Source organism: Lytechinus variegatus, chromosome 11, assembly GCF_018143015.1.
Source record: "Lytechinus variegatus isolate NC3 chromosome 11, Lvar_3.0, whole genome shotgun sequence".
Taxonomy (NCBI): Eukaryota; Metazoa; Echinodermata; class Echinoidea; order Temnopleuroida; family Toxopneustidae; genus Lytechinus; species Lytechinus variegatus.
The window spans coordinates 1,189,709-1,216,356 of record NC_054750.1 but is presented as its reverse complement, the minus strand read 5'-3'; the positions used below and the strand labels follow the sequence as shown (position 1 = coordinate 1,216,356).

At 35.9% G+C, this 26,648-nt stretch overlaps 1 protein-coding gene across 6 annotated transcripts in view; it reads right to left on the bottom strand.

The window, feature by feature from the left end:
* The window catches only part of LOC121423725 (receptor-type tyrosine-protein phosphatase delta-like), a 103,727-nt gene that overhangs the window by 54,195 nt on the left and 22,884 nt on the right, over nucleotides 1-26,648 (bottom strand). For all 6 annotated transcript variants that reach the window (XM_041619162.1, XM_041619161.1, XM_041619167.1 and 3 more), the window contains exons 2-8: nucleotides 21,400-21,513; nucleotides 13,967-14,080; nucleotides 11,590-11,718; nucleotides 10,123-10,236; nucleotides 5,991-6,119; nucleotides 4,846-5,166; nucleotides 1,443-1,760 (exon numbers count right to left, since the gene is read on the bottom strand). In XM_041619162.1, the coding sequence (XP_041475096.1) occupies nucleotides 1,443-1,760; nucleotides 4,846-5,166; nucleotides 5,991-6,119; nucleotides 10,123-10,236; nucleotides 11,590-11,718; nucleotides 13,967-14,080; nucleotides 21,400-21,513 (1,239 nt within the window). The remainder of the gene's footprint in view (nucleotides 1-1,442; nucleotides 1,761-4,845; nucleotides 5,167-5,990; nucleotides 6,120-10,122; nucleotides 10,237-11,589; nucleotides 11,719-13,966; nucleotides 14,081-21,399; nucleotides 21,514-26,648) is intronic.

The window sequence follows — 26,648 nt, the reverse complement described above, 5'->3', positions numbered from 1 at the left end:
AACATGCAAGACCCATATAGAGCACTTGATATACATGTAATATTTCCAAGCTACACTAATCAGGTGTTAGAGCATTCAAAGAATACCTTCAAGCTGGCTACTCATTTGCTACACCTGGGTGGAGAGTGGCAGATATAAACATCTTGCCAAAGGATGCATGTGCTGTGGTGGGATTTGAACCCCAGACCTTGTGGTTAAAAGACTGCAGACCTATCCACTAAGCAAAATTACCTTTTCGATAAAATAACAATTGACTGGTATAGCTCAATGTACATAAATACCTTGCCACGGATGTTGAGTGCTAATGTGGGATTTGAACCCCAGACTTTTAGGTTCAAAGTTTGGAGACTTACCAACTGATCAACACCTCTTTAATGAAAATAACGATTGACTGGAATACATACAATGATGAAAGAGGAATGTGATCACACAGGGATTCCATCAATGATTTAAAACCAATGCATAAGTTGTTTTCTCCTTCCGTGGTTATAACTTTCCTCAATTGCATTTTGCAGAGTTGTGTACAAGCTGAAAGTGGTTTCATACATAACGTTTATATTGGCCCTAATTACCATCCATGTAGATTTCAGTGTCATTTTTACCCTTCGCAAACACCATTTAAGACACATTATCATGGTGCAATCTATCAGTGTCACAGCGAATGAATCCGTTGGCCTGGGTAATAATAAATCTTCGAAGTGCTTTATACGATATATAAAGTTCTACAAAAAAAACCCAGGACATTATTAGCATGTCGTCATTGTATCTCAACCCTGCAGAAAATTGAAATAATCATAATACAGAATCGTAGCTATTAAGCACATAATAATAGGTTAGGTGCTTGCAAGACTCTGTCTGTATGTTAAATGCAGCTTTCATCTCACAGAAAGAAATATAGAACATGGTGGGTCTTGACCCCTAAACCTTACTAGCTACTTCCTGAGTCTGCCAAACCACGACACCTATCATGATATGCATGATCGAACAAACACCATCAATTAAGAAGAGGAAGAAAGTTAAAGGTAAAAGAAAGTAGATACAGCAAACAATTATTTCATGAGGCAGTCTTTAAAATCAAGGTTAGTTGTCACCATATTATCATAGATCTGAATCTGGTATACTGAAATCAACTCATCTTTGTGATATCATGAAATCTCAGCTCAAAACCGATAATTCTGATGATCACTAACACACAAAAGGATATGTGGGATAGTGTATTAATATTGCTTGGAAAAATACCCAACATTAGAAGGAATTTTCATACTTATTTTGCTAATTTCTCAGAAATTACACTTTCAGAGCCAAATGGCACATATTTTTAATATACCGGGGGTATAAGTAATAAGTAATTTTATTGGATTCTGTTAGAACTCAGTTTGAGATCATTACCACAACTGGTATTTTATCTTTAAAAAGTTTACACTGAACTAGAGCACACTTACCTTGAACAAAGATGGTAAAATCAGCCCTGTCCGTCTCATTGTCCTCTGCATCCAGGGCCAAGCATGTATAAATTCCATTATCAGCTCGGACAATTTCCGATATCTCAAGTACGCTGAAGAAATACATCCCTCCTATCCCCTCTACACTGCCGGGTTCAATGCTTGCCCTGTTCGTTCCATTCTCTAGTCTCATTCCATATCGCTCCCATGCGATGCTTGCCTCACTACTGGAGAACACAGTACAGTTGAGACTTGCTGTTTGGTTAAGTTGGATGCGATCTTCAAATTTGCTGAGTTCACGGTCGATTTGCCCTTGCACTGTCAGAGGCAGAACAGAATGAAATTGTTATGAGCTGAGCTGAGCTGGGTAGCTGTAAAATTATACTTTTGTTTTGATCAACTGACTAGTAATAATGACGGAAAAATGATATAATTTGATAATATCAATAATAAGAGAGTCAAGAGGGGCCTAAGCTTTCGATCCTAGCAGAATCTTCTTCGGAGGCAAAATGACAAACATATAAACTGGAACAACCATAATATAGACCACAGACATTCAACAGCAACACTAGAAACAAGGAGACAAAAGGGGCATTAGTGAGAAGAGATGACCAATCAGGTTAATGAAGGGGATGAAAGAAAAGGAGTAGGCAGAGACAAAGAGAAGTTAGTGTAAGGCCAAAGAAAGACCTCAAGCTCAGAGGGATTAAGATATGAGGCAGGCAACATCAAACAGGATCTGGAACAAAACAGTGATAGAGGGTATGAGGAAGAGATGAATAACAAGAGAATTAGTGAGAGGTGGGTCAAACAGGTAACAAAGAAAGGCATAATAAACTGGTGCATAAGAGTCGGGGGAAAAAAGGGAAAGAATGGGGAACAACTGATAGTGTGCAAAAGACATAAGTATGTATGTTAGAGCATTAAACAAACTAAGAGAAGAAAGTAAGTGTAAAAATAAATCTGTAAGTATAAAAGTATATAAATATATCCAAAAGGGGGTAAAATATATAAATATACAAATGGTGTAACTGATATCGTAATCCGCTAGGTGTGAGGGGGAAAAACAGAAGACTATACAGTAGGAACAAAAAGAAAAAAAGAAGAAAAAAAAACCCTGTATATACACTGTATGGAAGGGAAGCAAATTGCCTAAAAGGGTAAAAGCAAATAAAGAAGCTGATGCTGTATGAGAAAGGGGGTGTATTAAGAAAAAAACATAGTAAACATGAAAATAAGCAAAATAAATAAGTGGTTAATCCAAGAGATGAAGGGAAAGAGAAAAAAAATATATATAATAATTATTATATCGCCTGAATAAGAGAGGAAAAATTGGAGCTGAGCTTGTATGAGATATATGGGAGGAAAGTAGAGGCAAAAACTATGATGTAACTAATCTAAAGAGCTGAGGGGAAAACATATGTGTATACAAATGGAAAGTGGATAAGAAGGATTAATCAGTCGCTCCCCTCTTGGATGTTCAGGCCATGAGGTTGGATGGTGCGAAGTCGTCTCATCCAGAGCTTCTCTCTGCTAGTACGGACTGAGTCAGGACGGGTACCTAAAGATTTGATGCCCTGTAGCATCATGTCAGTGATGGAGTGGTTGGGAAGGTTAAAATGGCGGCCAACTGGAGTGTCCAGCTTTGCTGTGTTGACGGTGGATCTGTGCCCGTAGAATCGTTTCTTGAGTGTGGTCTTGGTTTCCCCTACGTATTGTACCCTACAAACTCTGCAAGTGATGAGATATACAACATTAGTGGTAGTGCATGTGATGTTGCCCTTGGTTCGGTGAGAAAGGCTGGTAGAGTTGCTGGTGAGTGTCGCCCTCGTTGAATGTGTGTTTCACATATAATACACCTGTTGCTGGTGCATTTGAAGGTGCCATGCTGTATGGGAGAAGAATGGTTAGTGAGGGAGGGCAATTCAGCACGAACAATGAGGTCCCTGAGATTCGGTGGGCGTCGGTATGCTAGAAGGGGAGTATCGGGAACGGCCTGTTGGAGACGATCAGAAGTGTGTAAAATGTGGTGGTTATCACACAGGATTTTGCGGAGAGGGGGTAGATTGGGATGGAAGGTGGTCACAAGCGGTATTCTGTCAGTTGTCTTCTTGTCACTTTTAGGTTTGAGAACTTCAGATCTAGGGAGAGAACAAACTTTTTTGATTGCCAGTTGGACTGCCCTGGCCCCATGGCCCCTGGCACAGAGATGTTTCTGCAAATTCCTGGTATGGAAGGAAAAATCAGGGTCCTCAGAGCAGATACGGCGAAGTCTGAGGGCTTGACTGTAAGCGATGCCGGTTTTGCAGTGACGGGGGTGGCAGCTGGATGAGTGGAGGTACTGGTGGGTATCTGTGGGTTTAGTGTACAGGGTAGTGGTGATACGGTTAGGCTTTTTCTGGACTGTGACATCAAGGAAGTGGGTTTCCTGTTGGGAGAAATCAGAAGTGAATTTGATGGTCCTGTGGAAGGAATTGATGTGGTCAATGAATGTGTGGAGGCTATCTTCCTCCCTGGTCCAGATGAAGAAAATGTCGTCTATGTAACGCCACCAAATCCATGGGCGACAGGGGGCGGAATCTAACATCTGCTGTTCCAGCTTGGTCATGAAGAGACAGGCGAAGGAAGGAGCCATCCGGGTGCCCATTGCAAATAATAATAATAATTACATGTATAATGAAAACAATACAACTATTATAAAAATAATAACAATAAGATGAATTTGTATAACGCAACCACCATATTACTCTTAGATTGATTGCAACTCCTAAGGCTTATACTACAAAGTGTAATAATTATTATTACACATACATGTACAAGCCACTTTTCAATACAATAAAATATTGTATTAATTCATCCTTCCACTATTGAGTCCAGATGTTTTCTTGCTAGCATGTAATATCATTAGTACATGACCTGTCCTACATATTTTGCATTAACAACAAATGGAGAATAAGGAATGCAATATTGTATGTTATATGACACCTAGACAGATCCTTGTCATCTTATCGGTTGTATGATGTCGATCATTTCAATAGCCCATTTTACAACTATCGGTACGTCATGATACAAGCAATTTTGGATACATTCATCATACAATTTCGAATCCATACGATTACCGGTACGTCCATTGCACGAGTGCGCCAAGACCACCAGCAATACATGTAAAAACATTTGTGTTCACAGTGCGCGTGTTTGTTTACAAATATTGACTGCTCATGGGGAAGACGTGAAAATCATCTTTGCCCAGCTGCTTTTCATATCAGGTCTCAGTCGAGGGACGGTGTGACAAACCCCTCGGGCAGAGCCGCGTTGCATTCGCATTGAGACGCTACATACAAACTTGCCTTCTCATAGCAGTCAATATACAGTATATATATATCCTACAAATATATCTACTTACCAATGACATTAACTTCAATGGTATCACTGGAGGCATTAAATTGTCTTCCTGCCGTCACGGCAGTGCAGACGTAGGACCCTGTATCCTCTGCACTGGCATTCCGGATGGTGATGTTGTACATTCCTGTATCAGGGTTTCGGGATACCAAGTACTTTGGGTTGGAATTGTTTGTTGGGAGTTCAACATCATTTCTCGTCCACATGAACTCCTCCAGGTCAATCTCAGCGAGGTTGACCTGACATGCAAGCGTGAAGACATCATATTCCGATATAGTATTGTTAGGAGGCTCTGGTGTCAAACTAGCGCTGACGCTGACATTCTCTGTAAGAACAACAAAAGAACCAACAGTCAGGTTACGTGCAGGACATGTACAATGTACAGCATGTTTTGGAACTGTAAGCCAGCAAATCTTCCGGCTTAACAGAAGAGTACACTATATTGATCTACATATAGATGTCTGTAGGTATTAAGTAAAGGAGAATGAAACCTTTAGAACAAGATAGCTTGTGTGAAAAACAGAAAAATCAAAGGAACAGAGCAACGAAAGTTAGAGAAAAATCGAACATAATAATGAGAGTTATGAGCATTTGAATATTGCAATCACTAATGGTATGGAGATCGTCAAATTGGAAATGCGACAAAGATGTGTGATGTCACTTGTGAACAACTCTCCCCATTACTTTAGTATACATTTCACTTTTTAAGTTGCCTCTTTTATCATATCTGTCAGTAGATTATGAGTTCTTTCTATAGGAGGGCATGTAATACAGATTTTTAAAGAATACATCATAAATAGTTTGTATCACCGTAAGAAAAAGCAAAAAGAGACATTTTGAGGGTATTTTATAGTCCATCAAAGAGAAAGTTGTTCACATGTGACATCACACATCCTTGTCGCATTGCCAATGGAAGGATCTCCATATCATTAGTGATTACAATATTCAATTATTCATAACTTTCTCATTGTTTGTCCGATATTTTTCAAACTTTCTTTGTTCTTATTCTGTGATTTTTCTGTTTCGACACAAGCCTACTTGTTCCAAAGGTTTTATTTCCCTTTAACTTTTTCAGTTGTCCTCAGGTCATTATACATGCTAAAATACATCTTTGACTCTACCTCACCTCCTTACAATGACAGTACTTACGTTTGTCACAAACTGCCGTATCAAATGCCGGTTCGCAAGTGCAGCTTCCGTCGACATTACTGCAGTTAGCTCCATCTACACACGTACAGCTCTCCACACAGTAATCTCCAAATGTACCAGGAGGACAAACTGAAATAGGTGCATTCATTAAGAATAAATAAATAAAAAGTATTGCCGTATGATATGCACTCAATTTATCTTTGCAACTGAAATAATTTTGATGCCATTACAGAATATCATAATAGAATAAAGTAAAAATACTATTCTATCCAATAAATCACTCTGTCCAGATCATTAGTATTAATGAGTCAGAAATTATTTTACTAAACTCTCAACTCATCAAATTTATGAAAAAAATATATCATGAATTCATAAGTATTATATATATCTATTGAAGTCCGGAAACAGTATCTCCTCCTCAGTAAAATCATTCCATTTTTATGAGATATGCATTCAGGCTTGGATAATCAGGAGGTATATTACTGGCTGTGATGGTAAATATTGATTTGCGCAAATGTATAGCATACATGTAACTGCAATTTCATGATTCCACGGTCAATGAAGATAATCCTTCAAGAGTTGTTGTAAAATTTGCTGCAAAAAAACAACCTTTTCAATGATTAACATGACATTTCATTGTTTTGATCAACTCAAGTTTATTTATTGAAAGGGCGTTTGCAATGATGCGTATTGCATTCTAATGTAGGATTATGACATCATTGGAATCTGCGGTGGTATTCCGGAACACTGTCATAACTTTTGTCATAAATTTTCAGAGAGAAATGATTGTCACAATTTGGTATTCTGAACATTGTCTTTTCCCTGTCATATCTCTCTAAGTTCCCGCCCATCTTTTCTGAAGCAAACCAATCAAATCATCGTTTGTTCCCAGTGGGAGCCCTTTTAAGGAATGTCCCCTGGCAGGCAGGGCTTATCCCCAATGCAGTAGTTGGCATCACCCAACTACGCGTGTATTGATGTCCTTTATAGCTGCAAGAGAGACAGGGAGCTGTGAAGAATTTTACAAGAGAAGTAGGAAAAGAACAAGTGGAATGCCTCTGGCCGTCTCACCTGCATCACGCGATCCAACATAGCAGCAGTGCTGACTTTGAAAACTACTATAACTCGCACAAGATGTTCAGTGATACTTGGTTTCTCTTATTTCCACGTTTTATGAATTAGACCAATACACTTAGAGAGATAGGATAGTAATTCAACAAATACCCCCAATGTGGCCAAAGTTCATTGATCTCACATGACCTTTGACCTTGATCATGTGACCTGAAACTTGCACAAGATATTCAGTGATAGTTGATTACTCTTAGGTCCAAGTTTCAAAAGTCAGATCAATAAACTTGCAAAGTTATGATAGTAATTCAACAGATACCCCCATTATGGCCAAAGTTCATTGACCTTTGACCCTGGTCATGTGACCTAAAATGCGCACAGGATGTTCAGTGATACTTGATTACTCTTAGGTCCAAGTTTCAAAAGTCAGATCAATAAACTTGCAAAGTTATGATGGTAATTCAACAAATACCCCCAATTCGGCCAAAGTTCATTGACCCTAAATGACCTTTGACCTTGATCATGTGACCTGAAACTTGCACAGGATGTTCAGTGATACTTGATTACTATTATGTCCAAGTTTCATGAATCAGATCCAAAAACTTTTAAAGTTTTGATTGTAATTCAACAGATACCCCCAAATCGGCCAAAGTTCATTGACCCTAAATGACCTTTGACCTTGGTCATGTGACGTGAAACTCATGCAGGATGTTTGGTGATACTTGATTAACCTTATGTCCAAGTTTAATGAACTAGGTCCATATATTTTCTAAGTTATGATGACATTTCAAAAACTTAACCTCAGGTTAAGATTTTGATATTGATTCCCCCAACATGGCCTAAGTTCATTGACCCTAAATGACCTTTGACCTTGGTCATGTGACATGAAACTCTAATAAGATGTTCAGTAATACTTGATTAACCTTACGGCCAAGTTTCATGAACTAGGTCCATATACTTTCTAAGTTATGATGTCATTTCAAAAACTTAACCTCAGGTTAAGATTTGATGTTGACGCCGCTGGCGCCACCGCCATCGGAAAAGCGGTGCCTATAGTCTCACTCTGCTATGCAGGTGAGACAAAAACAGATAAATGAAGGGAGAATTCATAATCATGCAGGGCCTAACTAATTGACGCATGGAAAAATATTTTGAAAATAGCCATGGATTATGAGTGAAAATAATACTACAGTATAATCTAAATAATATAACTATATGCTTGACATTTAGTCGGCAGGATTTTGGGATATTTGGTATAAAAGATATAACAAAATTTATGACTATCCCCGTCATAAATTTGTCAAATCTTTTGCTTCTAAATTGGGATTATGCGCATTTCAGAGCCGCATATTTTTGGTGCGCGCCAGAGAGAAGAGACAAAATTTATGACAATTTTTGTGACAAAAAATATGAGATCCACCAGAATACCAATTTTGTCATATCTCTGATAAAAGGATAAAATATGGAGAAAAGACAATGTTCAGAATACCACTCCTGGATTCATTATTATTACAGCAAAATAGTCATGTGTACCTTACTTTGGGGCAAATCATAACTTACATCACAACAAAGAATACGTCCCGACTATCCTAGCGTACAAAAATATTGCATAAAAATGGTACCATATTATTTGGGAGGAAATACTCTTTCATGCAATAGATAACAGTGATGTATTGATAATATATGTTTTTCTAATAAATTTGCAATTGTTTTTTTTTCTGACTCACTCTGTATCAACATATTAGTATTACTCAAAGGAAGCAGTGTATGTTTAGAAGATACTGCTCGTATCTAACAGCAAGCTTAATATGCTCTTCGCATTTAAAGCAAGAAAAAATTTCTTTGAAAGGATAAGAATAAACAGATTCTTAGTACAATGTACCAATCTTTTAATAGGAAAAGCACTCTACTTTTAGAAAAGGATCAAGGTTTGTTATCAAACTGGTGCTGCTTATTATTTGGTGTGGAATCAAGCATATGGTTACAGAGAGTTTATCAAGCATTTGACTTTCAATAGACATTTCACAAATTCATCATTAAAGACAAGAGTGACAGCGATCAAAGCGGTCTAAATATGCAGAAAATTTGTTTTTAGACAATGAAAAAAACCCCAGCATAATCTTTGCCTTACTTAGTACACTTCTTACAGTGGAGACTGCTTTAACAGATCAGAGATGGAAACACAGCACTAAAATGGGGTATCTCATTGAGCGGCCAATGCCTATGACTGTTACAATTTTAGATTCACCAACTTTTCTGTTGAGCGTTGCAAACTCTCACAAATGTTTACTTGAAATTGCAAAATCAAAGTGTACTGCGAACTGCTTCAAAGCTGGAAAAATATGTTTGCAAATGTTTGAGACAAATTTGTTATGAGTGGATTGATTTTATACACGAGCCATGTGGTAATTGGATGGAATCAGGCTATTGACTATTTTTGAAATGGCAGCATTTGTCTGTTCAAAGCTTCTTTGTGACAAGAAAAACAGAAACAATAATGGAAACTATTTACAAGCTCTAGTCTTACAAACCTTTGCAACCTTCTGCAAACCCTGGCAAAATCTCAAATTTGCTAGGTGCGCAAACCTTTGCAACTCGGTGAGATACCCCTTTAACTGTAATAGTTTGGGAAAGGACACTGTGGATAAATTGAATTGGCCCATAATGCAGTTTGCAGCATGTTCCCACTCTCAACTCTCAATCCATAGACCTTATGCATGGGTGATCTGCAGCTGGCGCATCTCTGACAACTCCATTTACATGTATTCCTATATCCTCTGAGGGAGGGCGCTATGAGAATATGAAGTCTCATGCACAAGGTCTATTACAATTTACAAACATGTACAAGTGCTGCAACCACATCTCCAGTCATTCAAGACATTCACAGTCTGAATAAACCCATACATGTAGCAATGTTGCACAAGGCAAAAGATTAACAGGAAAATTTTCTTGATTCTGTTAACAAAAAGTTTTTAGATTCTGTCAACAATATTTTTCATCTCCAATAATCATCCATGCAATCATATAAACCAATTCAAGGCATCTTATTTGCAAGTTTACATACTATTTTCACAATACGTTCCATTGTAGCCAGGAGCACAAGTGCAGTTGAAAGAGTCTGTGCCCTCTATGCAAGTTCCTCCATTCGCACAAGGTGTTGAATTGCATTCACGAATATCTAAACGTTTGACAAAATAGCATATATGCACATATAACAACAAGCAAGAAATTTATTATAAATATGACCACACCTCAATACCTCAACAACTTGTCTGCAAGAAGTTTGTACAATATGGTTTCACAATCAATAAATAGATTCTTTAAAGGGATGTGTTAACCATGCCTGAAATATTCATATCTCCTTTTTTTTTAAATGACAAAATTGTCACCCCTAAATTCATATACATGTACATGCCATGTAATTATATGAAGATCAATGAGCTGTTATTATTCATGACACTCAAAGAAAATGTCAAATTTCACTTTTGCAGACAAATGTCCAGATTGGTTAGATATGGTCACATATCAGAGCAAATCAATTATTGTATTAAAAAAGTTGTTATGATGCATTTATTAGCTTCTTTCAGCAGTTCCATTTCTAATAATCTTTGTAATTGTCATTCAAATATCATTCCATCTTGAAAAACTTTCCAGTAAATAAGCCTCTACAGGCAAACAACAAAGAGGAAGTGTTAGTAAGATTAAAGAGAAAACATAGGTTTAAAAACAATCCCGAAAAAAGTTCTGGAACTCTTGATTTCTTCAATCATTTTCTAAGGCAAACGGATAATCAGCATGAAACTTGTCCATCTAACATTGTAAAATTAATATAAAACTAATCTGAGAAACATAAGCACATACATTAATTGAATTGAATTGAATGTATTTATTGTCTTGTGTAGGAAATTCATTTCACATAAAAGATTGAGGGGGAAATGCTTCTAAAATATGAAAGAATTGTACAAAACAAATTTAAATGGAATATAAATTTATAAATCAAAATTATATATATTTGAAAAGTATTTCAACTTCATGTCACATGAGCAGCAGAAATACATTTTTTTATACATGCATAATGTTATCAAGGGTGTTTCTAATCTTTGTGTCTTACATCATGCATTGGTTATTATGTGTAATCTCTGGAGGACCATTAAAATTCAGTGATAAATACCGATTGTGTAGTGAATGTTTACGAATTGTGCAATCTGTATCTACCATTGATATGTGATATTGAAATGAAAGATAACAGTTCTTGAAAATCTTCTTAAGAGTTTTAAAAATACAAAATAACAGAAAGAAAATAATAACGAGTTTATTTCACACAACAATTGACATTGATGACTGTAAATTTGTTCCTAAGCTCTGTCTATATGATTGCTGTGATATTTAGATTTTTTAAAAACTTTATGAGCAACAAATCCAAAAAAAATAATTGCACTCTTGAACATCTATTGAAAGTGGATTGTTTTTAGGGGAGGGGGGGTGTGGAGGGGATGGTATTTGTAATATTTTTGGTGTAATTTGTACAAACCCTCTGAGCAGTTTTGCCCCATCCATCCAGGCAGGCAGAGACATGTGTACGTTGCATCATCTTCATTCATTAAATGGTTTGTACAGTTCACAGCATTGACACAAGGGTCGGGCTCACATGCATTTATGTCTTCAGGTCAAATCAAATCAACATCACAAAAGAAAATAAAAAGAAAACATGAGCAAAAAGCATGCAAACTAAAATGTTAAAAGCCCCACTATCCCAATGCCAGCAAGTTTTTCTTCATTTTTTTTATTCTAGAGCTTAATACTAGCCGAGCTTGATAAATATACTTGATTCTCCATTTCAAAGTTTTAACTGGTCATGCACGACTAGGGAAATTGTTGTGCAAAGCCAGAAGAAAATACATATGATTCTAAATCTAAATCTACCTCTAAAATTGAAGCAACATGCCAATGTTTTAAGTTGTAACAATTACTTTTTCTTGTTGAAAGCGCTTTGGGCCACTCTGGGAAAAGTGCAGTATATGAATAATAATAATAATAATGTGCACAAAAATAATCCTGAGTATATAATGGAGGCTCTAAAACAATGTGACCTACTGATAAACACATCACATAAGCCTGTTGCTGATGATTAATTTCAATGACCTTGTAAATAACAAAAAAAAAAAATACTTTAACAATTGAAGAGTCAGGCAGCAAAAGAGAGACACAGAGCATTTAATTTGCACAAATTTCAATTTGTTATATTAAGCATGCTAACAAAACAACATCTTTTTTTAATTTATGATTCATTATATTTTGGCACACTTTTAGCACATAACAGCTTAAAAAGAATTGCAATGAGTTGGGAGTTACATTAAAAAGCAATTATCAAAAGGTTTTTAAATTTATGATTCATTATGTTTTGGCACACTTTTAGCACATAACAGCTTAAAAAGAATTGCAATGAGTTGGGAGTTATATTAAAAAGCAATTATCAAAAGGTTTTTAAATTTATGATTCATTATATTTTGGCACACTATTAGCACATAACAGCTTAAAAAGAATTGCATTGAGATGGAAGTTATATAAAAAAGCAATTATCAAAAGGTTTCCAACAATTATACACAAAAAACAACTTGACCTGGCTTCCATAAAGGTAACATTTGTAATCATGCAAACATTAACAAAATAATATTTACATGTATTTCAGGAGTGAAAATCAAAGTAATCCTGCACATACTACATGTACATGTGATAAAGTTGAGAAAAATAAAACAAATCAAATACTCATGCTCCAAAACAATAAATAAAAAGCATGCATGGGTAAAATCATATAAACCAAACTGCTCATTCAAAGTGGTAAAAATAGGGAAATTAAAGGGCATGTGTACATACATGTAGTACAAGATAGTGTATAATACAGTGTAAATGCACCTGATGTACTGTATGATATATAGTTATTTATATGTGTATTTTATTTTCAATACGATTGTCTTGGAGACCATTTCATGAATGTTGTCATTATCTGTTTTCACCACGTGGCCAACCAAATGTTTTGCAAAGGTTGATAGATTGATAGAAGATAGATTGATAGAATTTATTCCATTCATCATAAAAAACAAATACAAGGCACATACAAAGTTTACATAAATTACATAAGAAAATTTCAAATATCACAATAATAAAATCTGGAAAACTGGAAAACAGTTGTGCAAGGATTTGAATACCAAAAATTGGCAACTGGCAAAGTTCAACATTTGAGACTTGTCAGATAAAATGTCTGATATTAAAGCCCTTTCATGAAACGCTCCCCAGTACTTGTTTGGTCCTATGGTTGCAAATCCTATCAATACAGTGACTACCAGCAGGTACTATGAATGTACATGTAGTCTGCAGGCAGAGACCTTTGGTTTTCATTATTTTTTAGTGCAATAATGCAAAGTCTGAAGTAGTGAGACTAGTTTCATTATATATTTGCAACTGCCTCTATATGACACAGACAGAGTTTGGCACTTAGTCTTCACTCAAGGCATGGTACAATTGATAGAGTCAAATATGAGTCTGTGCATGCAGACTACTATGGTTGTAATAAGGTTGATGTTTAGAACAGGGGTGTGAGTGGTCAAAAAAAAGGATCTGAAAAAAAAAGGCTGAAGAGTGTTGAAAAAGTCTGAAATAGAAAGAGCTCCCATACATTTTGTACAGAGGAAAGCCAAAATTAGCTGAAAATAAAAACAACAAAAAATCTGAAATCAGATAAAAATCAGAACTCTCACACCCCTGTTAGAACTGTCAAGATGGTCACTTGTTCATCACTGACAAAATGAACAGACTCTCTTCGTTGCTTGTGAGAGAGTGTCTTTGGGTGTTCTTTATGAAGAGTGCATTTGCAAGGTGTAAATTTAACAAAAAGGCTTGAGCTTTGTTACCAGTGTCACAAAAAGTTCCATTGAATCCTTCTGCACATGTACAGTTGTATCCATTGACCAGGTCATTGCAGGTTGCACCATTCATGCAAAGATTGCTGAGACATTCATTAATATCTGGGTAAAAGCAACAAAATATAATAAAAATATTCATTTTAACTTTGCTTTCACTCAGTAAAATCTGTACCACAACAAAGACAACAATAGTACATGTACTTTCAATGACAAAGATAAACACAAAATTGGTGACAAGAACATTTAAACATGAACCATAAACAAAGATGATGAAGGTGACGGTGGTGGTGGTGATGATTAGAATGATGATCATAAAGCTGATAATTGCAAAGATGATGATGATGATGGTGGTGATGATAATGATGTTGGTGATGATGATAATGATGATGGTGATGATGATGGTGATAATGATGTTGGTGATGATGATAATGATGATGATAATGATGATGGTGATGATGATAATGATGGTGATGATGATAATGATGATGGTGATGATAAAAATGATGATGATGATGGTGATGATAATGATGATGATAATGATGATGGTGATGATAATGATGATGATAATGATGATGATGATGGTGATGATGATAATGATGATGGTGATGATGATAATGATGATGATGATAATGATGATGACGATGATGATGGTGATGATAATGATGATGGTCATGATGATAATGATGATGATGGTGATGATAATGATGATGGTGATGATGATAATGATGATGGTGATGGTGATAATAGTGATGATGGTGATGATAATGATGATGGTGATGATGATAATGATGATGATGGTGATGATAATGATGATGTTGATGGTGCTGATGATGGTGATGATAATGATGGTGATGATGATGATATGATGATGATGATGGTGATGGTGATGATGATAATGATGGTGATGATGATGGTGATGATGATAATGATGGTGCTGATGATGGTGATGATGATAATGATAATGATGGTGATGATGATGATAATTTTGATAATGATGATGATAGTGATGATGGTGATGATATTGATGATGGTGATGATGATAATGATGGTGCTGATGATGATATGATGATGATGATGATGATGGTGATGATGATAATGATGGTGATGATGGTGATGATGATAATGATGGTGCTGATGATGGTGATGATGATAATGATAATGATGGTGATGATGATGATAATTTTGATAATGATGATGATAGTGATGATGATGGTGATGATATTGATGATGGTGATGATGATAATGATGATGATGATGATGATGATGGTGATGATGATGGTGATGATGATAATGATGATGGTGATGATGATAATGATGATGATGATAATGATGATGACGATGATGATGGTGATGATAATGATGATGGTGATGATGATAATGATGATGATGGTGATGATAATGATGATGGTGATGATGATAATGATGATGGTGATGATGATGGTGATGATAATGATGATGGTGATTATGATAATGATGATGATGGTGATGATAATGATGATGTTGATGGTGCTGATGATGGTGATGATAATGATGGTGATGATGATGATATGATGATGATGATGATGGTGATGGTGATGATGATAATGATGGTGATGATGATGGTGATGATGATAATGATGGTGCTGATGATGGTGATGATGATAATGATAATGATGGTGATGATGATGATAATTTTGATAATGATGATGATAGTGATGATGGTGATGATATTGATGATGGTGATGATGATAATGATGGTGCTGATGATATGATGATGATGATGGTGATGATGATAATGATGGTGATGATGATGGTGATGATGATAATGATGGTGCTGATGATGGTGATGATGATAATGATGGTGATGATGATGATAATTTTGATAATGATGATGATGATGGTGATGATGATGGTAATGAAGATAATGATAATGATGGTGCTGCTGATAATGATGGTGCTGATGATGATGGTGATGATGATAATGGTGGTGATGATAATTTTGATAATGATGGTGATGATGATAATGATGATGGTGCTGATGATAATGATGGTGGTGATGATGGTGATGATGATGATGATTTTGATAATGATGGTGATGATGATGATATGATGATGATGATGATGGTGATGGTGATGATGATAATGATGGTGATGATGATGGTGATGATGATAATGATGGTGCTGATGATGGTGATGATGATAATGATAATGATGGTGATGATGATGATAATTTTGATAATGATGATGATAGTGATGATGATGGTGATGATGATGATGATGGTGATGATGATGATGATGGTGATGATGATAATGATGATGATGATGATGATGATGATGGTGATGGTAATGATAATGATGGTGCTGATGATGATGATGGTGATGATGATAATGATAATGATGGTGATGATGATGATAATTTTGATAATGATGATGATGGTGATGATGATGATGGTGGTGATGATGATGGTAATGATGATAATGACGGTGATAATGATGATAATTTTGATAATGATGATGATGGTGATGATGGTGATGATGATGATGGTAATGATGATAATGATAATGATGGTGCTGATGATGATGATGGTGATGATGATAATGATAATGATGGTGATGATGATGATAATTTTGATAATGATGATGATGGTGATGATGATGATGGTGGTGATGATGATGGTAATGATGATAATGACGGTGATAATGATGATAATTTTGATAATGATGATGATGGTGATGATGGTGATGATGATGATGGTAATGATGATAATGATAATGATGGTGCTGATGATGATGATGGTGGTGATGATGATGGTAATGATGATAATGACGGTGATAATGATGATAATTTTGATAATGATGATGGTGATGATGGTGATGATGATGGTGATGATGATGGTAATGATGATAATGATAATGATGGTGCTGATGATGATGATGATAATGATGGTGCTGATGATGATGGTGATGATAATGATAATGATGGTGATGATGATGATAATTTTGATAATGATGATGATGATGATGATGGTAATGATGATAATGATGGTGCTGATGATGATGATGGTGATGATGATAATGATGATGATAATTTTGATAATGATGGTGATGATGATAATGATGATGGTGCTGATGATAATGATGGTGGTGATGATGATTTTGATAATGATGGTGATGATGATGATTTTGATGATGGTGGTGATGATGATGGCGATGATGATGGCAATGATGATGGTGTTGATTATTATGTGGAGGAGGGTGGTGAGCATGAGGATTGCAATGAAAATGATGTTATTTTATTATACTTGGATGACCCTCAATTCTATATTTCCATGAAGGTCTCTTGCTCTGATCAAAAAGCTAACCTATGTAGAGAGGCAAAATAGGATTAGAACAGTTGAAAATAGGGACAGAATGCATATACAGCGCGTCCCAAAAAAAACTATACACTTTTGAAATGGCCGCCAAATAAAAAATCTAGCACTTTGGGGAAAAAGACTCACATATATGGAAAGCCAATGAAGTCAACTTTCAAATGACACCAGAAAGTTGGAAAACTATTAATGCTTGAGCGAGCACTGCCCACTGAAACAAAGGGTATGAAAATTAGGGTGGGCTGGAATTAGCCTTCCAAGTTATTTCAGTTGTTGAGAGGCAAATCATTTCGAACTTGCAAAGTTAAGGGCGTTGTGATAGATTAATGATCAACCTTGATCAGTTTTGATAGCTTAAGCAAATTTTTTAAGTTATTAAATTGAACTTTTATGCATGAGTGTACACAAATTACACTTTTGGAGCAGCATTTCAACTTTATCATTTGGATCTCTTTTGGGGCAGCATTTCAACTTTATCATGGGGATCTCAGCAATGTGTTCATGTGAGTCGGCCAGTCGGGAGAATAGGGGGTGAGAATCGTGAGATAGGGCTTAAGTGGGAGAAGTAGGTTGATGAAATAAGGGTCAACAGAACATTCAGCCCCTGCCCCCCCCCCTCTTTCCCACCCTCCCCTCCTGTTAAAAGACTGATGGCTATTCTCATGTACGCGTGAAGTCCAGAGCAGAATGATGGTTTAATGATTAATTCTGAATTAGGGCATCAACTCTTTCCTATCAATCATTCAATCAACAATTTATCAGTAAATCAACTCATTCAATGTGCAGTGTGATCAATAAAACATTCATTTTTTCCAATAAATTATTTCATTAATCATCATAATCATTAAATTTTTTTGGTAATCATTCAAACTGACCATCAGCCACCGGTCACTTGGCAGTTAAGTTTTGAAAAGGCTACAATCCAGGAGATGAGACAGAGAGAGAGAGGGGGGGGGGCTGGAAAATGGAGATGAAGAGGGGAGGGTACCTATGACTTTTAATTTGTAAAAGGACAAAAAGAAGAGGAATGCCCTTTTAACCAAGTCTGAGCATACCTCGCCCTCTTGCTTGTAACAGGTACATGTACCATCACATTACTCTGACTCTCATGAACACACTTCTGATGTCCACAAGATGAATATGCTACACTAAAATTACAATTCCTGTTCACTCATGCAGTACATTTCAATTTAGTAATTCATGAAATTTGCCTATTAAAACCAAAACTTATCTCACTCATGAATAGCAGAACACCCTTAGCTTTGTAAGTTCCAAAGGACTAACCTCTCAAAAAACTGTATGGCTAATTCCTGCCCAGCCTAGCCAAGCTTAGTCTCTCAGGAGGAGAGAAGTGGGGGGAGGGGGTAGAGATGGAGGGAGGAGTTGCTAAATGTTCTGCTGACCTTTAGCCCATCAACTTACTTCACCTACCTAAGTCATATTACCCCCTCTTCTCCTGACTGTCATGAACACATTGTTGAGATCCACATGATAAAGCTGCACTAAAAATTGCAATTCATGATCACTCATGCATTAAATATCAATTTAATAACATATGAAATTTTCACAAACAACAAACTGATCACATCTGATCTTTAATTCACCAAATAACCTTCAACTTTGCAAGTACCAAACAAAAAATCTGAAAGAAATTGGAAGGCTAATTCCAGCCCACCCTAATTTGCATACCCTCTGTTTCAGTGGGCAGTGCTCGCTCAAGCATGAATAATTTTCCAATTTTTTGGTGTCATTTGAAATTTGACTTTATTGGCTTTCCATATCTATAAGTCTTTTCCCCCAAAGTGCTACATTTTTTATTTGGCAGCCATTTGAAAAGTGTATAGTTTTTTTTTGGGACGCACTGTAGAAGTCAAAGAAATTAGCTGCCAATTACCAAAATTAGGAAGGAAAATGAATTCATGTTACACAACAAAATTTTAATAATACATTCATATTTTGCACACAAATGGCTTAAACTCACAAAAGAGTTTAGATGACGTACACCTGAAATTTAGAGTACAACAGCAAATGCAGAAACAGAAATAACAGAAAACCTCAGAGTTGATCAAAACATCTCCATTATTTGTGAACATGGGCGGAAATCCCAGGGGGGACGTGTCCCCCCTACTCAAAATAGTAGGGGGGACACAATATCAAGTGTCCCCCCTACTATTTGTGGTCTTTTATAATGGTAAGAAATACATCATTCAAACTCGAAATAAAACATGTATTTTAGGACAAGATGACCTTACTTTTGGGATGATAACCTTTTTTTTTTGCCTGTCAAATTTATTTTCGTTGAAAGGACATAAAATTGGGGGTGCTGACCTTTTTTTCCTTGTCAAATTTTCCAACCCCTTGTCCCCCCTACCTTTTGGAAGATTTCCGCCCCTGTTTGTGAATTTGATTAAAGAACACATAATCTGGGATTTTTTTTTACAGTACATGACAGCAGGACCAAAGAAATCTGCAGAATAAAGACTTGCATACAGATCAAATTTCATGAAACAAATGCTAAAATATTGAACAAAGAATTTGTCAACAATGAGTTTAATCTCTTGAAAGCAATGTGATTTGAATAGAGTACAAATTTTCCGTCGGACCCTAAACTGCATTATCTAGGGAATAAGACCCAAATGGGGACAACGTTAAATAATGTGAATTTTGGGAGTTATTCAATATCTAGATATAATTAAACAAATTAGAAAAAAAACAAGACAGTGCATCCCAGAAAAAAGGAAACCGGGATTCCCATGTATTTTTAATTCAAAGGCAAATAAATATATAATCATATAATCAATTATTCTTTATTTTGATACCTAATATGAGATGAACACTTCACGCATTCGTAAGTAAGACAAGTTTCAAATTTTAATGTAAAACCCACATTGCGCATTAAGATTGGTTCATGATACGATGACTGTGCACATTTGACGATTGGCTCATTAAGCATTTTTTTTGTATTCTTTGCAAAGCTTCTCTCACTAAAGAGTGTGGATTCAGATAACAAATGAGTTTCTGTGCAAATCATTTCTGATATACCTCAATATTTATTGTTTGTAATCTGCCAACTGTGAATGATTTTCTAAGCTGTTGGTTTCAAATGGGAGACGAGATTCCACTCTTGACATGAGCCCGGGGGGGAGGTATTCGACCAAAAAAGTGGTAGAGGTGTGCCGCGGACGAGACATAAATCGGGGGCCTTGGAGCGGGCATATTCTATGAAGATGATAGCATAGTCACAGATTTGAAAATAGGTATTCGTACGATGACTTAGAACATTACACAGTAAGATATTTCAAGTTTCAATATTAGCATCAAATTCTACTACATTTTATTCTGAAATCCGATCGCGAACAGTCGTAAGGTGTGCGGTGGCCTTTAATGAAAGGTTTATCAAAATTAATTAGATTTGAATAAGATTTTTACTTCTGTAATATCCCTTGCATATACTGTTCATCATGTTGCATAATAGGTTTTTGATTTTTAATTGCTCATAATCAACAAAAACATATCTTTTCATTTAACTTTAACGGAAATGAGATGTATCACAAACTGACAATTAATACTTCAGTGCAATATCATGTATTGCACTGGTGTCCTTTTCATAGAAATGCTGCTCAGAGTCTTTTACAGTGGCTTTTCCCCACTTTCCAATTGTTTTCTCTTTGCTGATATGGGCGGGTTAGTAAGGAAAGGGAGCCAAGTGGGTATTCAGTTGAAAGACACAGCTCTACATGTGTTGAAGTTCCAAAACAAAAATCACAAAGACATACACGTACAAGAAAAGACCGGATAGTTATCAGAAAGTTATTCCTCAAAACCTTGAAAGACTGCTTATACACCATACAACCCAATAAAGGAAATAAAGAAATATAATATAAAGAAATGAAAAAGGATGATCTCACAACCACACAAAAAACATTACTACAACACAATCATTTGATCAAATAATTAACTGCTTGTTTGAAACACAATATACATTTTGTTCCAAGATGATACAAAGTAGCAGATAAGAAGGTGAGAAAGCAATCATTGTTCTGTTTAAAATGATCAATACGTGTTCTTTACCAATACTACAGTTTAATTCTGTATATCCAGTTACACATGTACAAGTGAAACCATTAATCATGTCTGTACAGGTTCCACCATTCAGGCAGGGATTCAGCTCACAGTCATTGATATCTAAAACAGAAAACAAACAACATTTTTACAAAGTATTAACCCTGTACATAGCACAGTAAATCCAGATGAATTGCAGCATATTACCATTGTTATTAGAATAAAGAATATAATATTTGAACATATAATTTAACATGAATTCTGAGAAAAAATATGGATGCTAATAATCTTTTTTATGATGAAAGACCATAAAGTTGTGCAATGAATGTCTGGCAACATAACAAATACTGAACAAGATCTAGGAGGCAAATGATTAGATCAGAGATACATTGAACATCTTTAAATTAATCAACAGAACTACTATATAATAATTTCATCAACTGATTCATTGATACAAAGCAACAAATATCAAATATGGTGGAAGCAGTTGATAGGCAGAGCTTGATTTGTGGACACTGTAAAACATAAAAGCAATCATTAAAACCGATACACATTCTTTACCAGTTTTACAGTTTGTAAAACCTTCAACAAATATGAGCTTTTTCAGTTAGAAGCTGCAAAAGATATTTTACATGACCAAACAAAAGTGGCACCAGGAGAGAAATATGAACATACCCTCATTTGTAGCAAAGAAGGATTAACAGCAGAATACAAAACATGACAAACAAACAAATTCAAACCTTAAACCATTTTAAGCCAATTTAAGAAATAGGCATTCAAGTACTAAAAAAAAAACCTGCAGAAAAAATAGTGAATCTTCTTCGGAGGCAAAAATGCCTCCGAAGAAGATTCTGCTAGGATCGAAAGCTTAGGCCCCTTTTGACTCCAGTATAAAGGTTTTCAGCAACATAAAACAAGAAATTAATATTGATGATAGAAGAGAGGGAGGAGAAAACACAATAGACAGGTTTAATCACTGGTTAATGAAACAGCACTGAAATAGTACTCTCACATCAATAGTGAGAACCACATACACAGAACAGCCAACGATTTTTAAAATTTCCCTTGAAACAAGAGAGAGAGAGAAAAAGGAGACTAACTGCTGCCAAAGACAGTTTTAGGGGCATTCCACTTTGATTAGCTTCTTGCATGCAATTATTTAAGAAAATTGTTCATTGCACTTTAGAACATGGTTAAAACCACAGTGCAATAGCTAAAAGAACATACTCGTGTCACATATTGCTCCTGTAAATCCTTCCATACAATTACATGTGTAAGAGTTAATTCCATCGATGCAGATGCCTCCGTTCATACATGAATCAGAGATACAATCGTTAATATCTAATGGGGGAAAAACAATCATATCCCTCATGAGTAAGACAACAAAGACTAGCAGTAAGACCATTTCTATTCATAAAATATTTAAACTTGCATAAAACTTTCAAAGTTAATTTCAAGATCGGTTCAAAGCTTCAAAATCATTACCATTGCTATCAGAAAACAGAATATATTTGAACATAATCTACCATGAATTTAGAGAAAAAATATGGATGCTAATAATCTTTTTTTAATGATGAAAGACCATAAAGTGTGAAGTTGTGCAATGAATGTCTGATGACATAAATAATACTGAACAAGATCTAGGAGGCAAATGATTAGATCAGAGATACATTGAACATCTTTAATTTAATCAACAGAACTACTATCATTTGATCAACTGATTCATTGATACAAAACAACATATATCAAATAAGGTGGAAGCAGTTGATAGGCAGAGCTTGATTTGTGTACGCTGTAAAACATAAAAGCAATCATTGTTGTTAAAACTGATACACATTCTTTACCAGTTTTACAGTTTGTAAAACCTTCAACAAATATGAACTTTTTCAGTTAGAAGCTGCAAAAGATATTTTACATGACCAAACAAAAGTGGCACCAGGAGAGAAATATGAACATACCCTCATTTGTAGCAAAGAAGGATTAACAGCAGAATACAAAACATGACAAACAAACAAATTCAAACCTTAAACCATTTTAAGCCAATTTTAGAAATAGGCATTCAAGTACTAAAAAAAAAACCTGCAGAAAAAATAGTGAATCTTCTTCGGAGGCAAAAATGCCTCCGAAGAAGATTCTGCTAGGATCAAAAGCTTAGGCCCCTTTTGACTCCAGTATAAAGGTTTTCAGCAACATGAAACAAGAAATTAATATTGATGATAGAAGAGAGGGAGGAGAAAACACAATAGGCAGGTTTAATCACTGGTTAATGAAACAGCACTGAAATAGTACTCTCACATCAATAGTGAGAACCACATACACAGAACAGCCAACGATTTTTAAAATTTCCCTTGAAACAAAAGAGAGAGAGAGAAAAAGGAGACTAACTGCTGCCAAAGACAGTTTTAGGGGCATTCCCCTTTGATTAGCTTCTTGCATGCAATTATTTAACCAGTTATCAATTGCAAATTAAAGCCACAGTACAATAGCTAAAAGAACATCCTCATGTCACATATTGTTCCTGTAAATCCTTCCATACAATTATATGATTAATAGTCAATTCTGTCATTACTGGTGCTTCCATTCATACATGAATCAGCCATACAATTGTCAATATCTAATGGGGGGGGGACCATATTCCTCATGAGTAAAGACAACAAAGACTAGCAGTGAGACCATTTCAGTTCAAAAAATGTTAAGAGTTGCACAAAACATTCAAAGTTAATTTCAAGATTGGTACAAAGCTTCAAAATCAGTTACCCAATGGATTATATCCTTCATTTTGTTTTCCCCATAATGGTCACTCAAATTCAAATCTACATGAATTATTCTGCAATTTAGTGATATAAGGCTATTAATACAAAACTATAAATATTAACCAATGAAATCATCAGAATCTTTCTTAGACAATATATATACAGTGCGCATCAAACAAAGTTTACACTTTGAAAAAGCCCTGGGAATAAACAAGGCAAAAGCAATTTTGTGTCTCGCCCACTTATGAAAATAACCAGAAATATCGCGATTTGCGAGGGCATGCAAGAGAATTATATCGAAACTTCATTGTGAAATGACTGGGTTGGAATAACACCTGTCATAAGAGCCTTGCACATAAACTTTAATCTTGACCTGAAAATAACCTTTGACCTTACCATGTGACCTCCGACTGCAGCATAACATGCAGGTCGCCTAAGTAAATATACCATCCAAGTTTTGTTGAAAAGTGACTTACGGTTGCGGAGTTAGGGGTCATAAGAGTCTTGCATGTAAACTTTAATGTTGACCTGAAATGACCTTTGACCTTAGCATGTGATCTTGGACTGCAGCATAACATGCACGTCCCACAAGTCTATCTAACATCTAAGTTTGGTTGAAAAAATACTTACGGTTGCGGAGTTATGTGTCATAAGAGAGAGAGTTTTTGCATGTAAACTTTAACTTTTGACCTGAAAACGACCTTTGACCTTACCATGTAACCTCCGACTGCAGCATAACATGCAGGTCCCCCAAGTCCATCTACCATCCAAGTTTGGTGGAAATGCCACTTACGGTTGCAGAGTTAGATGTCAAAAGAGAGTCTTGCACGTAAACTTTAACGTTGACCTGAAAATGACTTTTGATCTTACCATGTGACCTCAGACTGCAGCATAACATGCAGGTCCCCCAAGTCCATCTACCATCCAAGTTTGGTTGAAAAGCGACATACTGTTGCGGAGTTAGGTGTCATAAGACAGTCTTGCATGTAAACTTTAACACTGACCTGAAAATGACCTTTGACCTTAACATGTGATCTCTGACTGCAGCATAACATGCAGGTCCCCCAAGTCTATCTACCATCCAAGTTTGGTTGAAAAGCGACATACTGTTGCGGAGTTAGGCGTCATAAGAGAGTCTTGCATGTAAACTTTAACATTGACCTGAAAATGACCTTTGACCTTACCATGTGATCTCTGACTGCAGCATAACATGCAGGTCCCCCAAGTCCATCTACCATCCAAGTTTGGTTGAAAAGCAACTTACGGTTGTGGAGTTATGTGTCTTTACAGGTTTGTGACGGACGCCGGACGACATTTGGATCCCTAAGTCTCGCCTTCACCTCTGGTGGGCGAGACAAAAAATAAACAACATGTGGGTATTTTTTCACATATAATCTTGGGTTTGGGTCTCATCTATCCAATAAAAGTAAAAGTTTTGACAGAATGTTACACTTGAGTGAGCACTGTCCATTTTTGTAAAGCTCGCAGAAATCTCTTTGCGCAGAAATGCTCATTTTCACGCAGTGTCAAGGGGAAAGGGCGAAATCAAACTTACCCTGCACAACATTTCTCATACATTTCCCTTGCACTTTTAGTCAACTGAAATACAGTGGATACATTCAAGCATTGTGTAACAATGTTGCTACCCAAATTGAAATTTCAACTCTTAGTAAGCACAACCTTTACCCTTTTTGTGCCAGCTGGATCTGCGGACATAACTGGATCTGAACAAAAGTTCATATCAGACATCTCTAGCATTTTTTCACTAAATTTTTATCATTTAAAGTGGGTTTACATTTCATATTTCCATTTCATACTTGTTTCTCCACACTTTTCCCAAGCTTGACAATGAATAACAAAATTAAGATCAAGCCTAAGCCATGTCATGTAAATCACAGCTCAGTTTAAAGCAAATATCGTCACGATTGCCTCAGTGTGTGGGGGAGTGGGATGGGGCGCAATGCAATCTTCGAAGCGTTTTGGGCAAGAAAACAAGTTAAAAAAGGTAAAACTTTCTTCAAATCAATTTTACTAGCCAAATTCCACCTGTTCTTCATGATTAAGGTCTATTTTTATTCGCATAACTATTTCAAAGTTCTGCGCAAATCATTTTCACTAACTTCAAAAGTGGTGCTCACTCAAGCAGAAATATTTTTTGACAGTTATATCGTCCTTTGCTTAAATGGATCCGTACCGAAGTAAAGCATGGAAAAACCTTCAGGATATTACATCATTATTTTCCAGAATTTTTTCTAAGTGTAAACTCTTTTTTTTGTTACACACTATACAGTGCCTCCCAGAAAAAACGAAACCATGATTTATCATAACTTAATCATGAATAAACTAGACAAATGACCTACCAATGTAAAGCTTAGAATCTCCTCTTTCATCTGTTATTACTTATATTATTCCTCATTCACGCATGAGTGAGCAAAAACAATTTGAAGAAAGGATGCCAAAAACTCATTTGGCGGGGGTATCTGAATTTCAAAAATAAAATCTAAT